The following is a 19,109-nucleotide window of genomic DNA, read 5'->3' on the forward strand; positions in this document are numbered from 1 at the left end:
TATGCTTCAACAGAGGTCTTGCCTGGACTTTCTGTCTGAACTCTCTCCTGCCTGTAAGAACCTGTGTTTGAATTTACCCTCTACCAAGGGATCTGTTTATGGGATGTTGCAGGGGTTCGAACAGTTCCTTCATTAAGTTGCAATAGAGTCGGCTGGGTTATTAAATAAGTTAATTATTCTAAATTCTGTTAATTTTTGTTCGTGTTTCATCCGTAATATTTAAGTAAATTGTTTTGTCTAAAGCTGAGTGGTTTGACCAGCTGCATCAGTCCTGGAATACTCACTTCATATCTACCTTTAAAATAAAAAATAAAGGATCTGGGCTACCTTCTTAACATATTTTGAGGGGGTCTGGCCTGGTCCACAACAACCCACATATTGCAAACTCTTAGAACTGTCTGTTTACTGAATATTAGGATGTCCATAGCTTACTGGCTGTCTCAGTATCAATTGCATTCAATTGAACAAGAATGTCATCACACTGTAAGTTGCAACAGGACATTGTTTAATATCCAGAATATGTAATCAAAATGATGAATTCCTCCAACTTTTACAACATGAATTTCACCAGATGTTTTGAATACACTGGAAATTTTGCCCCACTTGTTGCTGTACAAGTAACGCTTGCACTCACTGTTCTTGTAGGATAAGACTGACAGCAACTTTTGTTGTCTGTCTACATCTAGTTAAACTTGGAAATCCAGACATTGCACAGAAATGACATTTAATGGTAAGGTAATTATCCACCAATCTTGCATGAAAGATGGATTAATGTTAGAAAGATCAAGTTTTTAACAAAATATTAGGTTTAAGCGCTTTTGAACACCTCTTTGGCCTTGATTTTACAAGTTTGGAGTCTCAGTTCTTCAAAAGAAATTAAATGTAGTAATGATAAAAAAATGTTTTTTTTCTTTGCCTCTACTTGTATCTGAACAGCCCTGTCTTTAAATCTTTGACAGAAATCAAAGTGATTCTCATGATACATTTCCTTTCTACATGTTGGTTAGCACACTGGCAGCTGAGTTTTGCCTCGACTGATGGGAGCCCATAAATGGACATTGTTGGCTGTTCTCTGTCTTCCCAAAAGGTGGCTAATTAAGAAGCTGCTTTGGAAGCCCTGACTAGTTCAGGACAGCAGGCAGACTGGTGAAATAGAAAACTCAGGCAGAAGTCCCTCAGTGATATCTAGCTGTCAGCTTCAGTGGGAGACTTGAGCACTGCTGAGGTGGGCCAGTGTCTGTGACTGTTCCTCAAAATCTCTCTACAGGACTGTACAAGTTAAAATTCTTGGTGGCCAGAGCTATCAAGCCAGTGTATCCAATGGGAGTGATGGAAAGAAGGCATTATTTCTCTTCTAGCTAACCATTGGGAGGCTATGTCCAATAATTCTAGGCTGCAGCCTCAGCAGAGGAGTGGGTGGGGTGGTGTCTACCATTTGTAAAATATCCCAGCACCAGCAGTATTAATTCAAAAACAGACTTAATTGGTGACCCAGAGGCCAAGACAGATAGCATCTGGGAGCAAGATCAATTGGCTGTCGAAGGGTTGGCTACCCAACCAGCTATGTGGTATTTTTAAAATTTGTGCCCAGTCCTGCCTCCAAGATGCTAGCCCTGGTTGTTTTTGATGATTCTTTGAGAGGGTTGAAGGGCATTACTGCTTATTGCCCTGCTCAGGTGTCTCCTATAGAGGGCATTATCCTGGGTCAGATACAGGACTGGTAAAAATTGCTGCTAGGGAAGTCTTCCAAAATGTGCCGTCTTGTCGGCTATAGGCGGCGTGGACATCAAGGTCTGCACCTCGGCAATTGAGAGGGAAATCCAGTTAATAGTTTACACCATTTTCAACTGGCTCGTCATTTCTATGTAATGCCAAACAACTGTTTTGCGTGACATTTTTGATCTAACAATATCAATGTTTTTATTCCAAGTTTATTTCATATGACTGGCATTCAGGAATTCATTAAAATAAAGACTAGAGCAATAATGATGGACAATTTTATTGATGAGGTTTTTACAGTATAACAAAAACATGAAATGTGCAACAGAGATGTAGCTCAGTCACTCGAGCCATCTACACTGATGCTGATGCTCCATAAACCATTCTCCCAACTTTGTTCATCTATCCCTATCAGATGTCTTTTCTTTTCTCCCTCATCCTTTTCCTTCTATGTATCAATACCATTCATACCAACTGTTCTATGTGGTAGCAAGTTCCACATTTGAACAGAGTTCTCTTGTGTTCCTTATTGAATTTTTTGATGATAATGATATCTACCTAATTATGCTCAAGTCTTATTAATGTTTATTAACTATTGTTCAAGTAACTGAACTTGAGGTTTAGACAGTGTATTAGTTATAAAGTCATAGAGTCATAGAGATGTATAGCACGGAAACAGACCCTTCAGTCCAACTTGTCCACGCTGACCAGATATCTCAACCCAATCTCGTCGCACCTGCCAGCAGCTGGCCCATATCCGTCCAAACACTTCCTATTCATATACCCATCCAGAAGCTTTTTAACTATTGAAGTCATACTAGCTTCCACCACTTCCTCTGGCAGCTCATTCCATATATGTACCACCCTCTGCGTGAAAAAGTTGCCCCTTAAGTCTCTTTTATAATCTTTCCCTTTTCACCCTAAACCTATGCCCTCTAGTTCTGGACTCCCCCATTCAAGGGAAAAGACCATGTCTATTTACCTTATCAATGCCTCTCGTGATTTTATGAACCTCTATAAGGTCACCCCTCAGGGAAAACAGCCCCAGCCTATTCAGCCTCTCCCTGTGGCTCAAATCCTCCAACCCTGGCAACAACCTTGTAAATCTTTTCTGAACCCTTTCAAGTTTCACAACATCCATCCATTAAGAAGGAGACCAAAATTGCAGACAAAATTGAAAAAATGGCCTAACTAATGTCCTGTACAGCCGCAACATGTCCTCCCAACTCCCGTACTCAATGCTCTGACCACTGATTGTGTCCACACCAACCCTCTAAAGAGCATCCCACCCAGACCACCCCTTCACCCCTGTCCCTGTAACCCCCACATCTCCCATGGCTAATCCACCTAGTTTGCACATCCCTGGACACTATGGGCAATTTTTAGCATCACTAATCTACCTGGCCTACACATCTCTGGATTGTGGGAGGAAGCTAAAACACCTGGAGGAAACCCATGCAGACACAGGGAGAATATGCAAACTCCACACAGACAGTCACCCAAGGGTGGAATTGAAATCTGGTTCTCTGGCATTGTGAGGAAGCGGTGCTAAACACTGACAGCTGTCCAAAATAAAATACTTGTACAAAAGTATTATATAGCATGTATATTTGCTGGTAATATCTCATTTATTGTTGATCTATTTTTATTCACAACTAATTGTGTTGTGAATAAAAATAGATCAGCAATAAATGTGTTGAAGTAAATCATGTTGCTGTTTCCTTTCTGGTACTCTTGGTTTTAACATGCAATTGATGATTCCTTCACCAGAGCATAGAACTTCTCAGAACCTAGTTTTCAGACTTTGGGGCAGCATGGTGGCTCAGTGGTTAGCATTGCTGCCTCACAGCACCAGGGATCCAGGTTCAATTCCAGCCTTGGGTGACTGTCTGTGTTGCATCTGCACGTTCTCCCCCTGTCTGCGTGGGTTTCCTCCGGGTGCTCCGGTTTCCTCTCTCAGTCACAAAGATGTGCAGGCCAGGTGAATTGGCCATTCTAAATTGCCCATAGAGTTAGGTGCAAGATCCAGAGGGAAATGGGTCTGGGTGGGTTATTCTTCGGAGGGCCAGTGTGGATTTGTTGGGCCGAAGGGCCTGTTTCCACACTGTAGGGAATCTAATCTACCTAGAAAAATACTTGTAACCATTCTTCAAATGTTATCCTCATTCTCACCCTTCAATGTAGAAGATCTGCCAAAGAAGCTAGTTTGGAATTGGGAGGATGATGCCCTCTTCTTTCTGTTGATGATATGTTAGTGTGTATATTGTTAAAAACTAATTATAATGCAAAAATGGCTGGGACACATATTGCTGAATTGTTTCAATTTTCCCACAGAGGTGTACTGTTATGCAGGTGGCACAAGAAGCATAATTGGAAACATATAGAAGAAGTACAAAAATGGTACTTTGAATAATGACTTGCTAGTAATGATCGCCCTATAAGAGCATTTTGAAGAGTTGTATGTCTTTTAAATATATATATATACATGATATTGGACTTTGCTCAGCAGTGACAGCACATCATGAATAGCTGTAAATCTGTGGTTTGGCAATGTGCACTGTCACATTTGTATTTTAGAAGAAATATATCCAATGGGAGCATTGAGCGTATCTTTGAGTCACAAGTACGTTCAGGGCAGAATATTACACATCCATTGATTCCTAGTAAATTATAATTTCAGATATTGTTTAAACAGTGAGTCTTATTGGCAATTAATCATTATTGAGCCACATCCTTCCTTTTAAGGTAATACATCCGTTTGGTTAATCATTACATTAGTTTAATTATCCTAATGGATTTTTCTGTGCACAGTACAAAGATCTTAAAGTAAATTTATAAATTAGTGACCTTAGTTGTTGCACTGAGAAATACATTTTGTACTGTGGTGATAAGGTTCTGAATTGTGAAAAATAAATGTCCTGTTAAAAGCTATGTTATGTCTCAGCATTTGTGCTAAAAATAGTAAAGCTCAGCCTTGAAAAACAAATATTATAAACATACTGCTCACGCCTTTATGCTCCTGATTGATGCACTACCAATTTGGCAAACTCCTGTAAAAATAAATATCTATTGGATAGAAGAGCTGCATTATGGTCTTTTATAAGTGACGAGTGTGATCCTGTGTGTATTATCCTTAACCGATTGTAACCGTGACATTTCATTGTAGCAGGTCATTATCGAAGACAACGTTTAACTATTCCGCACAATAGTCTATGTATTATGTATAAAATATGTACCTTAAATCTGATGAACAAATTTATTAGTCATGAGTTAATTCTGCAAAAGCAAATCGAAAAGACTTTTGAGATAGACTTACAGGAACTGAGCTGAAATATATTGAGGACAGCTAGTACTTGTGGCTACAAGAAAATTAAATGTTAGTTTTCCTGAACAATGTTAAGATTTTGAAGACTTTATATCCAATTCTTGGTAAACTTCAGTCCTCTGCAGAAAGGCATTGGTACGATGTCTTTTATTTATTGCTCTTGTATCAGCAGAATCACTCCTGCATCTTAATCTTTTAAAAGGATCACGTTCAAGTAATGGTCACAGAGATGTTATTAAAATGACTTCTGGAAATTTACTCTGTGTAAGGTGTAGTATTCAACTGGTTGATATTTGATTGTGCAGTACGTTATTAATCAAGCGTCGGTGTGGTTACAGATAAATTGACCACAAGATCATAGGAGAAGGTGGAGGCCATTCAACCCATCATGTCTGCACACCTTCTCCTATGATCTTGTGGTCAATTTATCTGTAACCACACCGAGGCTTGATTAATAACACACTGCACAATCAAATATCAACCAGTTGAATACTACACCCTACACAGAGTAAATTTCCAGAAGTCATTTTAATAACATCTCTGTGACCATTACTTGAACGTGATCCTTTTAAAAGATTAAGGTGCAGGAGTGATTCTGCTGACACAAGAGCAATAAATAAAAGCCATCGTACCAATGCCTTTCTGCAGAGGACTGAAGTTTACCAGGAATTGGATATAAAGTCTTCAAAATCTTAACATTGTTCAGGAAAACTAACATTTAATTTTCTTGTGCACAACCACCTGATGAAGGAGCAGCGCTCCAAAAGCTAGTGTGCTTCCAATTAAGTCTGTTGGACTATAACCTGGTGTTGTGTGATTTTTACTTTGAGCTAAACCTACATCCTTTTCTATTCAATTCCCTTTGAAATAAAAGCCAACATTCCACTTACCTTTCCTGTTACTCATTGAACTTGGATGCGAGCTTTTATGATTCATGAATGAGGATTCTAAAATCTTTCTGTTCGGTAGCTTTCTGCTGCCTTTCTCCATTTAAATAAAATTCAGCTCCTCTACTTCTCTTGCCAAACTGCATAATTTCACATTTCCACACATTATATTCCAGCTGCCTAGTTTTTGCCCAGACTTCTAGCCCATCTATATCACACTACAGACTCTTATTGTCATCCTCACCATTTGCCTTTCAATCTATTTTTATTAATAGCAAACTTGGCTATAGATTGACTTTACTCTTCAAAGCCATTAATATATTTTATGGCATGTTAGTAGTTACAGGTTACCATCTTGAAAATGCCCTGCTTATCCCAACTCTCTGTCTTCTATTATTTAGTCAGTCCTCTATCCATGATAATGTATTATTTCCAACACTATGGGCTCTTATTGTGTAGTTTAATGTGTGGTAAAACTATCAAATGCCTTCTAAGAATTCAAGTAAGACATAGGCATTGCTTCCCCTTTATCTGTCCTGCTGGTTACTTCCTCAAAGAATTCTAATAAAACTTTCTAGCATGAGTTCTGCTTCACAAAGCCATTCCTACTTTGCTTGATCATAATATGCATTTCTGAGTGCTTTACTATTTCATCCTGTGTAATAGACTTGAATATTTTCCCAACAATGGGACTTTAGTTAACTGCCTATAGATACCTGTTTTGGTCTCCTTCTCCTCTTAAATAATGTGTTTGATTAGCAGATTCCAATCCTCTTGGACTTTTCCAGAATCTAAAAATTCCTGGAAGACTACTATTAGTGCATCCAATATCTCTGTGGTAGTTCTTGCAATATCCTAAAATGAATCCCATCAACTCCAGGCGACTTATCAGTCTTTATTAGTTTTTCCAGGACTTTTTTCTCCAGTGATAGTTATTGCATTTATTTCCTCTCTCCCTTTTGTCCCTTAAACATTTAGTAATTAGTAATGCTGTAAGTGTCTTCTACTGTGAAGACTGATGTAAAGTATTCATTTAACTATGTCATTTCCTGGTTGCCCATCATTATTTCCCTACTCTCATTCCCTAAGGTGCCGACATTCACTTTGGCTTCTCTTGTCCGTTTACATATTTAAAAGGGCTTTTGCTGCCTATCTTGAAGCTGAACAGAAAGTGCCAAATTGTGACAGTATTAGTGAAGAGATGGGAATTTATTGTCTTGTGCATGTTCATTTGGGGTTTTGCACTATCTGGCACTGCTGGACTGCAGGGATTTGCTGTAATAATATATCAGTCTGTTCAGTCTGTCAGCTACCTGCAGAGCAGCAGGCTCTCATTGAAGCTCCAGGATTTCAAGTTTAAAGTGTGATTTATTTGTAAGTTTTGAATGCAGAGCATTTAACAGAAAGCAAGAAGATAGAAGCCTGAATGCAGACATTTACCTCTTACTCAGATATAAAAGTATGTGTATCATCTCTGTGTCCCTCAAAGACATAACACAATGCAGGGAGTCTGTATCTAATATTAAATTACTGTCTCAATGTTTTGTTTAATTTTTCTGTGTTTGCCAACCTCAGCAGCTGAAAACACCTGCTCAGATGTCCAAAGTTTTTTTTTTAAATTGTGCAAAGGGTGTGGAATTGGATACTTTGAAAGGGGGTCAATTTTTATTTTTCCCACCTGACAGAAAGCAAGTGAGGGTAGAGGCAATTAAAAAGGAGCAAAGGAGCCACCACTTCTCTCCCACCTGTACTGGCAGCAGACCATTTTAAATATAGTTAATTGGGTCATTGTCAGTAAAGGATATTTTCATTTGAGTGGGAAATTGTGATTCATGCTTTGTTTGGGAAAGATTCTATGATTCACGATTATAATTATTTTGTTTTCCTCATTGCAAAGCCAGGTATTTTCATTGCCGCTTGATTCTATGATGGGTTTGTGAGTGAGGATTCAGATTTTCAAGCTCATATTTTGATCCTAATCTTTCAAGAAGTCACTAATTCAGAAAGATAAATGATCCTGAGTTCTGGATTAAAAGATAAATATGTTAAAGACACCTTGTGACAACATGGTATTGCCATAATTGATGTCCCCTGCCATCACTCTATTAAATGCTGCTATTTTCACTACGTGAGAAAGAACCATTTAAAGGGGTTGGCTGAAACAACATATTTGGAGAGAGGAAGTTGAAAACCATGGAGTCTTAAGAAAGGACACACTGTTCAAAGTTTTGGATAGATCAATTTAACTCATATTTCCACACTCATCCTATGAATGTGTGTTAAATGTTATCTGGCTTTTAAATACTTTTTAAAAAATCTATTCAGCTGAATTTTGGTCAGAGAATTTAACCCATCATATCCTTGAAGTACTGTTCCTTTTTGTGTGGGATGCAGCAATGTAATCAAGCACTGAGTTTTCAGGGGACAAAGCAAGACACCCATATCACAGGATAGTGTATTAGAAGCAAAATACACGAGGGACACATTGTGCTGCAAATTTAATCTTACTCCCAACTGTGATCTCTGACCTGCATGCAATATACTAGCAAGCTGGGTTACTGACAGGAAATTAATTGGATGTTTTAGGAGATTGTTTGAATTGAACCTGAGGTGATTGTAGTTCTTCAACATGAAAGTTTACCGGAAGCCTTGCTTGTGCGTACATTGTTTTATTTCGAGGAACAAAGCTGATTAGACATTGAACAACGAGAAATTAATAGTCTGCACAATCAAAAATGTCCAGTCATTCTTTTACCTGTAAAATGTGGTTCAAATCGGATTCAAAGCTGAAAAAACTTTCACACATCACAAGCTGTAATTATTATTTAGACAAACTGTCCTAAATCTAAAAATCTATCTTTTCATTGATGTGAAGAATTGAAATCAAATGTTTGCATCCTCTGTAGCTTAATGTCCTAGTGTGTGAAGGCATGCATTTTAGGAAGCTTGCACTATCAGTCACTGTTCTATGCGGCGTTAACGGATTGTCTGCAGGAGTTATAGTGAGAATGCTGCCTGCACCCTGACTGAGCTGGTAGTGTGAGGGGAAAAAGCCTAGTGGACAAGACACCAAGACTCCCTCGACAACACACTTGTCTCATTTTGATGGACAAAGGCAGCAGATACATGGGACCACATGCAGGTTCTTCTCTGAGTCACTCACCATCCTCTCTTGGAAACACATTCTTGTTCCTTCTGTGCTACTGGGTCAAAGTCCTGGAACTCCCTTCCTAATGGCATTGTGGGACTAAACTAAACAAACTGCAGCAGTTCAGGAAAACAACTCACTACTGCATTTCTGATGAAGGAAGAGCTTATGCCCGAAACGGTGACTCTCCTGCTCCTCAGATGTTGCCTGACCTGCTGTGCTTTTCAAGTGCCACACTTTTTGACCACCTTCTCAAGGGAAACTCGGGATGGGCAATAAATGCTACCCAATGAAACCCACAGCCCATGAATGAAACAGGAGTACAAATGCGGTTACATCAGATTAGTTAACTTAGTTGGCTGCATCCTGGTCAGTGACACCAATGGCATGGGTTCAATTCCTGAAATGGCTGAGGTTACCATGAAAGACTCTCTTTCTCAACCTTTTTTTTGCCTCAGATTAAACTACTACCAGTTGTCTCTTTCTAATGAGAGATAGCCTTATGATCAGGTAGGAGATGATGACTTTGCCTTTACTTGATGAAGCTGAGTTTATGCTTGGTTACAACCTACCATAATTGAGTAGCTTGTTCATACTTGCTGTTGTGACTCCCATATGGTCACTGATGACATGAATGTGTGTGGACTTTTTGATTCCCAGAAAGTGAACCCAAGTGCCAAAAATGAGTAAAAGTAGGAACGAACCAAAGTGCAACAGTGATTTTGTACTGGCTGTAATTGTACTGCTGATATCATTGTGATGAAATGGGAGAACTCCTTTCTCAGCATTTTAAAAAAACAGGTGAAATACTTACCTTGTTGTTTTCTGCAAAGATGCTACAATACGATCATCGTTCATAAATCTTGGCTGCAAGAGTAATCTACAAATCAAATCCTGGTTTTGTTTCTTCAGGGAGTGTGTTTTCATTTAAATATTATTAAACACGGGCCATGAAATATTCATTAAAGCTGGAATAAGAAGTAAACCAGCTGTTGATTTCCCTCATGGAGAAATGAAACATTTTGCCACAGTTTAGAAACCACATGGGTACCATAAATATACTGTGGTCTACAATTACTCCTCCACAATTCTAAAACCAATGTAAACTATGAAGTGTGAGTTAATAAATAATGCAATCTATAGCATGAGCTACATCTGAGAGCAGTTATTTCTACATCTAAAGCTGCATTGAAGAGTTTTAAAAGGATCTTGTCCTATGTAGGTTTTTGATAGAGCACTTCATGTATTGTAAAATGGTGCTGAAGTAAATAAACATCAGATATAACCTTGATTTATTATCAAATATATGTTATAGAATCCCTCATTGTATTACTCATCATATACTATTTGTATGGAATAGTACAGTCGAGATGTGTTAACATGCCATTGGTGCCATTGCAATATTAACATGCATAGTCTTTCAGTTTCTCCCACTGCAACTGGTCTCCATACTTAACCAGGACCTGGTATTGCAGTCTATCATATTCACTGAAAAGGATCTTGTACTGAAGGGTCTGATTCTGTGCTGTATGACTCTATGAATCTATGAATTGATTGTATGTTGATAAAACAAATAGAAAGACCTAGGAAACAGAGATGTGCAAGGCACAATATTTCTTGAAGATGAGGCAGCAAGAAGATTTTAGACTGCAGACTGCATAGTTTAAATCTCTTATGGTGATCCAGGTGTCACTGTACAGATGCTTGGAATGGAGAGGATGTGCCTGAGGTGACTGTCAGGTGCAGCCTTTTAAACAGGTTCATTCCAGTGAAGATTAAGTGTCTATTTATTATTAAGATTTCTAAGAGTGACTTTTTTTCTCAATTATTTCAGAATTCGGTTGGTGCAGTTCAACAGGGTTCTTCACCTCACCATTGGTGAATTTTGCGGTGACAATTCTTTCGAAGTGTAGGGATCAACAAGACCTGTGTAGATCAGTGTGGTATAAGAAAACCACTTGCTCATCGAACTAGAAGAAGCTCCTTATTAAACAAATAGCAGTTTAGTGCATGTTAGAAACTAATTACAGGTTAAACAGATTAAACAGAAGTTGTCATAGAATCCGAGGAGGAACTGCATGTTAAATCCCTCTCCTCTGAGGTCCTAAGTTGTTCTCCCATCAGGTCCTTTTGATATTGTCATTGTAGATAGTGCCTAAACACTTTCTCACATTAGCCCTTTCAGCCTTATACAACAAGCCAGCATTGGTCTTTTTCTTTCAACTATTGGAAATTTGGACATTTTAAAAGTATCTTTTTAAACAGGTTGTGTTGATGTAGGTAAGTGGGGTAGGCACAAAAGAGATTTTAAATCCAATGCAGACAAAATGACTTTCCTGCAGCCCAAGTTCACTGGAAAAAAACACTTCAGGCTTAAATTATGATGTTCTGAATTTTCTTTTCTTCCTTGAAAACTGACAGGTTCCAAAATCCCAAGATCACAAAACCCATCTAGCTCATTCAGGCCCCTTGGGGAAGGAAGTCTGCTGTCCTTACCCAGTCCAGCCTAGAATTGCGGCAATGTGGTTGACTTTTTCAAGTAAATGTAGCTGGTGAGACCCACATCCTGTACGTGAATAGAAAAGAACATACAATTGTTTTTATTTTAGAAAATCACTTCTCTTTGTAATCAAAGGGCTAAAATGATGACAAAATGCATCCAGAAGTTAATTAGTTTAGAAGTATAGGTACAGAATCCTTTATCAGAAACGTTCGGGACCAGCCGGTTTTCTGAATTCAGAATTATTCGAATTTCAAAATAAGTGACAGTTCAATGGTGAAATTTTAAGAAATCTTACCGAGCAGAAGACTCAGTGAGTAATGGACCCTGAGATAGAATTGACACCTTCAGTGCTGGGACACACCCACCCACGTGACACCTGAGTGACATGCACTGAGTGGGTGTGGAGTTGAGTTAACTGTTTGTACACCAAATAACCTTGTTAATGAGATAAAAACTTCACAAAAAACTTTGGATTTTGGAGCTGTTTGGATTTTGGGATTTTGGATAAAGGGTTGTCTACCTGCAATAGCATATGTAAATGCAAAAATTAAGGAAGAGCAAGGATATTACATAAATTCTATATATTATCACAAGTCACTATTCTAGTCCTGTGCTAATGTCTAAGCGTCTCAAGTAAATGTCTGGTCGTAATATTACACATGCAGTGCTTTTGATCCTCTCAGAGGTACATGCTGGTAAAGTGCACTGATTCTTCATTTTTAATTTACTGGATATATTTTCATTTTTAATGCCTCTCACATCTATCCTACACTACCCAACTGAAAGAATAAACCTTTACAACACAGATGCCAGAAATTATTGAGCCCACCATATTCATTTTGGCTCTGTCAAGGAACTGGAAGAATCATTCTTGCAAATCTGAATCCTGTCAATATTGGGGCATAACTTTAGCATGGACATTGCCAAAATCAGTTTTACATGAAAACCAAATGTTTTCAATTCTGTCCTTTAAATAACCAAGCTGACCTTGACTTGCTGTGCCAGACCCCTCCCTGCTGAAAGCTGTCTGCTTTGACTTGACTGAGGACTTCTAACAACTCTTTCACACAGAGGGTGATTCATATGTGGAATGAATTGCCAGAGGGAGTAGTAGATGCAGGTACAGTTATAACTTTTAAAAGACATTTTGACAGGTACTTGAATAGGAAGGTTTTGGAGGATTATGGGCCAAATGCAGGCTTGTAGGACTGGTTTAGTTTGGAAAAATTGCTCAGCATGGACGAGTTGGACTGAAGGGTCTGTTTCAATGCTGTATGATTCTTTGTCTCTACAATAAAACCTTTGCTTACAGGGTTTACAGCACTGTGCTGTTCCAGTATACATTTTCCAATGTAAAATTAACATTTTAAGATGGTTTCAATTTTTTCATCCTATCTTTTGTGATTGTTTTTACTGGGAGGTGAGGTTGGGGTCTTACAAGCTGACTTGGGCAATTTGATAAGCAGCAGTTGCATTGCTGCCTTTTTAAAAAATTCATCACCTCTACCGTACCTCCATTTCCACCCTTTCGCCTTCCCATGGGCTATATTGTCCCATAAATCAGCAAGGAGTGAACCTGTGCCGAAGAAAATGATTCCCACTTCAGGATTTTCATTATCTGCAAGCACTATGCTTTCTGTACAAAGTGCCTACTCACAATCTCTAGTGCTAATACTGGCCTAGTGTAGTTAGTTATAAAAATATTGTATTATTAATATCCTATCAATTTAGGATGTCAGAGTGCTCTGTGTCTATGCTGCTTTGATATTGCCTGGCCGTTTACTCTCATTAATGTTTGATAGAAAAAATACAATATATTTTAATTGCTCTTATGGGACTTTGTCATCATGAACTTTGGGGCAGTAAACTTCAGCTGCCGACCTAGAAATCCAAAAATGGACCAACATTCAAATTTGTGTAGTATTTGGAATCTATTCTGCATTTATCTTTCAATAAAGAATGGTTTATATTTTAAAAAAGAAGTCAGCATAATATAATCAATACAGTCCTAAGTATTATAGACAAAATTAAATATAAGCTTATTGTCAAGAATAACATTTGTTATAAGGTTTCATATGCTCGAGTTGTTTGTAGAACCCATTGATAATAACATTACATAGTGTCCTGTCACAAACCTGCAAATGTAGGTGTGACCGTCACTCTTGGTTTTCTGTAACCATTAGAGAGAAGCTTGATCTAAGATTGAATGTACAGTGAGAATTCCTTTTCCCCTTCTTCTGCAAAGAAGTAACATTTCCAAGTACAAAATATGAGCATCAATTTCCACTGAACATGTTCAAATCTGGCTGATGTAATTGCTAATATTTGGTTAATCGAATTATTTGACCAGTAATATTATCTTCAAATTAGGTGAATGTGAGTTGTGAAAGTTTGTATTTTAACATTTCATCACTTTTTGCAACTTTGCACAATTACCCTTCACTTTAAAAACACCACTTTGAAAGTGAAAAGCTGAACTCATGAAGAGAAATCGAAGAAATCCACAAACCTATATAAAAAATGGTTTTAATAGCCTGAGCAACTACTCACAGGATCAGAATCATATCATATATTTTACGTGTGTATTTACTTCACAAACAATAGCTGTTACAGTGACGTTAACCAGACTGGCTTTTCATTCTAACATTTTCTTTTGCAAGTAGAAAATGTTGCAAATTATCTCACGCAGTGGTAGAGGACTCTTGAGAATTTGGAGTATGGAGAAAATAATGGGGAAGCACTCATGATTAAATTGACTTTTTTTCAGTGTTTCAGTGTATAGACAGAGCAATTTTGTATGGACTGCGTTCGGCTTAGTTCAGTTGTAGCGCACTTATTCTTGAATCAGAAAGTTGAAGATACAAGCCTATCTCCTGAAACTTGAAGACATTATTGGTCTGCTTCTGGAATGCTGTACTGTCGGTGGGTCTTCATTTTGAAAAACATGTCAAACTAAAGCTCTGTCAAATGTGGATTTAAAAGAGTTTACATCCCTTTCTGAAGAAGGGCAAAGTAATACTTCTGGTGTTGTGTTCAATACTTAGCTGTAAATCAGTGATAATTTTCCACATGTAAGAAAGAAAGGTTATTTATGGAATTTTTTGGGTGGGATTTTGATGTGTACGATATTTCCTACATTTATAAATTTGCTCACACTTCAGAAGCTCTTTGCCTGTAAACATATTTTGGGTCTTTCACTATATTTTTGTCAATTTCAGATCTAGTTTCAAGCATCAGAATTGTCAGCAGTTTTAAACTGGATGCATAGGTCTTGTCTTTTGGTTCTGTCATCATGGTGTTTTCTTCTGCTGTAGTCAAGTGCTAATCACCACAATTTTTCACCGTTTCTTTTCTGTCCCAGATTGCTAGTCGGAGCTCCACAGGCAGAAGGTACACCAAGTCAACTGGCAAACCGCACAGGAGCCTTATTTTACTGTACTGTATCATCAAGTCCCAATGACTGTAAACGTGCCAAGTTTGAGAAACCAAGTAAGTTGAGATGTTATTCACCCGTGATGTAATCAAGCAATTAACTTGATCAACCAGAAGTGGAAGGCAATGCTACACTAAGGTTACATTTATAAAACCTGCCTTTGCTGCAGCAGTGAGCATGAGTAAATTAGAAATGCACATCCAGGCTAATCCTTTTTCAATAATTTGCACCCAAAATGAACCGAGTTATTTCTATGGCTGTAAGAAGAAAGCTACATTACAGAAGCATTGAACCAGTTTATATGGTCAAAATTTCTGTTTGGAAATCCTGAATGAATGGGCAGATGCAAACCAGATTTTTTCTTGGTGGAATCTTGTAAATGTTAGTGTCGGGTGGAGCAATTGATTCTCAGGGGTCAGTTTGCAGAACGTGGTTTTCAATGCTGGAATAAGTACTAGATTCGGTTTACACATTTTTGTCCCAGATAACTATACAGGGGAAACTCGATTATCCAAATGAGATGGGCAGGCACTATTTTGTTCAGATAATCGACTATTCGGTTAATCGATAAAATATCTTTCCTCTGGGGCTCAGAGTTTTTAAAGTCTCCTCCCCCATTCAGGAGATTGCAGCAGTACACAGCGTGCGAGACCCCGCCCCCAACATTTCCAGTGTTGTGTTCAATACTTAGCTGTCAACAGTCCAACACCTCCCCCTGCCCTTCCTTGACACTGCCCCCAGCACACCCCTGGCCCCACCCCCAAAACCTCCCCCGCCCCTGACACTGCTCCCCACCCCCGACTCCAACCATCCAACACCGCCTCCCGCTCCCATCCCTGTCCATCACTGCCCCCACCACTCCATCCCCATCCAACACTGTCCCCGCCCCCTTTCTGGGGCAGCCGGACTGGACACCAACAATAAGACTGCTGCTACTGCCACCTTTGTGAGGTAAGTCTCCAAATAGCATGCAGACACACACATACACACACACACGCACACACACACACACACTTTTTATTGCAACTTTTCGACAGGTTCCACCTCTGCCCTGTAGAGAACAATGTTAGTCAGATTATCAGGGGGTGGGGGGGCTTAAGGTACACTCCTCTGCAAAACACCAGGGAAAGTGTGGGGAGAGAGAGGGCGGGAGGTCAGTCATTTGGAGACAGTGCCTGTTTAATCACTGTAAACAAATGAGGCGATCACTACTAGAAACACGCCTTTGATGTAATGTTTCTATTGGGACCTCGAGATGTCCTTCGGATAATCCGATTTTTATATAATTGGTCTTCGGATAATCGAGGTTCCATTGTATTGTAATAATTTATAATAAGCTCTCTATACATTTTATATCTGCTGTATACTTATGTTGCATATTTGTAGGCTGAGGCTTATCATTTGTCTTCTCTGAACACCCAGAATGTATCCTGCTGTGATGTCTGAATGATCTTCTGTTTACACTTTGTGAATTATTATCTTCTCTTCACCATATCATTGTTTCCACAGCTGATGCAAAAACTGAAAGTAAGGAAGACCAATGGCTTGGAGTCACCGTGGCAAGTCAAGGGCCTGGTGGGAAGGTGGTGGTAAGGCAACTTTTAAAATTTTTTTTGTGCAGGTAAGCACACGTTGAGCATAAATTTGAAGTTAGATGTGGAGCCATGGATTTATGACACAATTTCTGTCTGCATTTTGTCCCAAATTCTGAATTTATCATTGCGGAGAGTTGGTGAGCAGAAGTTGGATTGCATTTGTACAGAGATAAGGAAGTAACTTTGTTTTGCGGGTGCTTTAAGATTGCAGGGTCATGCCTCTTATCCAGACTTGGTCAGCAATGGCAAGACATTATTGGGAGTATTGTTTTTTTCTTGACATTGACAGACAATACTTTTTAATGAGAATAATTTGTGATATGCAGCTTATAAGCCTGGAATAAGGCGCATATTTGACTAGGAGAAAGTAGGGACTGCAGATGCTAGAGATCAGAGTCAAGGGTGTGGTGCTGGAAAACCTTACCCCAATTCTCCTGCTCCTTGGATGCCGCCTGACCTGCTGTGCTTTTCCAGCACCACACTCTCAACTCATACCTGACTTCTGAAATTTGATTTATTATTGTCACTTGTACTGAGATATAGTGAAGAGTATTGTTTTTCTCGTTCTAACCAGACAAATCAAACCAGACATGAGTACATCAGAGTAATAGAACAGAATGCAGAGTATGGTGTTACGGCTACATAGAGCAATAATTGCTGGCCCAGCCACTGACACCCACATCCCCTGACCAAATAAAAATAAGTAAGTTAATGGAATAATCAGTTGGACTAGACAGTTGCCATTTTCAACTTAAGAACTGCTTTTTAAATCCATCCAAGAATGAATTATGGGTGGCACGGTGGCACAGTGGTTAGCACTGCTGCCTCACAGCGCCTGAGACCCGGGTTCAATTCCCGACTCAGGCGACTGACTGTGTGAAGTTTGCACGTTCTCCCCGTGTCTGCGTGGGTTTCCTCCGGGTGCTCCGGTTTCCTCCCACAGTCCAAAGATGTGCGGGTCAGGTGAATTGGCCATGCTAAATTGCCCGTAGTGTTAGGTAAGGGTAAATGTAGGGGTATGGGTGGGTTGCGCTTCGGTGGGTCAGTGTGGACTTGTTGGGCCGAAGGGCCTGTTTCCACACTGTAAGTAATCTAATCTGATGGAATGAATTGCCTTATAATATTCATTGTAGAAGTCCAAAGTTGTTAAAGCAAATTTAACTCAATTCTCAGTCCATGATTATTCATGAAATAGCGTTACTCAAGAGCCAGCACAGATTGATCCAGGGTCTTCTGCTCAACTTCAATGAACATCAAAGATTTCTTTGACAATTTTGCAGCTGAAATTTCCATCCCAGCTGATCGGTTAGTGCAGGCAATCATAGAGAAAATTGTCCAGCACAGACGGAGGCAGGACATACCCACTTTTCACAAGTTGTAGCTGATATTCAGTAAGTTTATAAAGGTCTCCAGTCTTTCAGTAAGTGAGTGGATTAGTGAGTAGGTAAGTCAGTAGTCTGGTTGGGTGAGAGGTGATTGAGGCACGCATTCAGTTGAGCGGGAGTGAGTGCCAGAAGTGACCTGTCCAGTTACTCTTGCTCATCCTGTGAATTATATTAAGTATTAACGAGCTTACCATTTCCATAGAAAGCATGAAGTTAGGTCCTACATATCCATTTCAGGCATCTGAGACAGCTCAGGGTTGCTTTACTAAAGCTCCAGTCATTGGAAATCAGCTTTTCCGAATTTAAATTTTCCGGGTAAGCTTCCCTGAATGTTTATAGGATTTTCATTGGGTTTGATGAGTATCTCCCAACCTGTGACAAAAGCTCTGACAATCTGGATACTGAAACATTTACTGAAGGTTGCTGAAGGTAACCATTGTTACTGAAGTTAAAAATCATACAACACCAGGTTATAGTCCAACAGGTTTAATTGGAAGCACTAGCTTTCAGAGCGCTGCTCCTTCATCAGGTGGTTGATGAAGGAACAGCATTCCGAAAGCTAGTGCTTCCAATTAAACCTGTTGGACTATAACCTGGTGTTGTGTGATTTTTGACTTTGTACAGCCCAGACCAACACCAGCATCTCCAAATCATGGTTACTGAAGGTGGATATTCCTTTGACACAGTATGGAGGGCTGTTCATGTGGGAAATGCAAAAGGCTTCATCGCTGAGATAATCAATGGGATCATTACAAGGACCTTCATTCTGCAGCCTTCACAGTTTTTATTTCTTGGGCATGCTCGATGTTGGTGAACAATGAAGTTGTGTCCCTGCAAGGCTGTTCCTTACTGTAATTGGAACAGAACCTAAATTGCTCTTATGAATTATGTTGATAATTAAATACTGGTCTAATGACCTGTTTAGATGTTTCAAGAAATCTGGAAGGTTATAATCATTGTCTGTTGCGTCTGTAAAGATGGAGGATTGTTTGGCTAATTGACAAATATTTTGGGAATGGCCCACTGCTCACTTCTTATGTACCTAAATGGAAATACCATTTTCTATTCAGGAATTGGTCATTGGTTGAGATGAAGTTGCAATAAATTCCTTCTG

General features: G+C 39.1%; 1 protein-coding gene across 1 annotated transcript in view; it reads left to right on the plus strand.

Annotated features, from left to right (window-relative positions):
• Positions 1-19,109, plus strand: part of itga3b (integrin, alpha 3b) — a 164,211-nt gene that overhangs the window by 71,055 nt on the left and 74,047 nt on the right. Inside the window, exons 2-3 of the mRNA XM_060849050.1 lie at positions 14,944-15,071; positions 16,525-16,604. Of these exons, the coding sequence (XP_060705033.1) occupies positions 14,944-15,071; positions 16,525-16,604 (208 nt within the window). The remainder of the gene's footprint in view (positions 1-14,943; positions 15,072-16,524; positions 16,605-19,109) is intronic.

This window comes from Hemiscyllium ocellatum, chromosome 32, assembly GCF_020745735.1.
Source record: "Hemiscyllium ocellatum isolate sHemOce1 chromosome 32, sHemOce1.pat.X.cur, whole genome shotgun sequence".
In the NCBI taxonomy this organism is placed as follows: Eukaryota; Metazoa; Chordata; class Chondrichthyes; order Orectolobiformes; family Hemiscylliidae; genus Hemiscyllium; species Hemiscyllium ocellatum.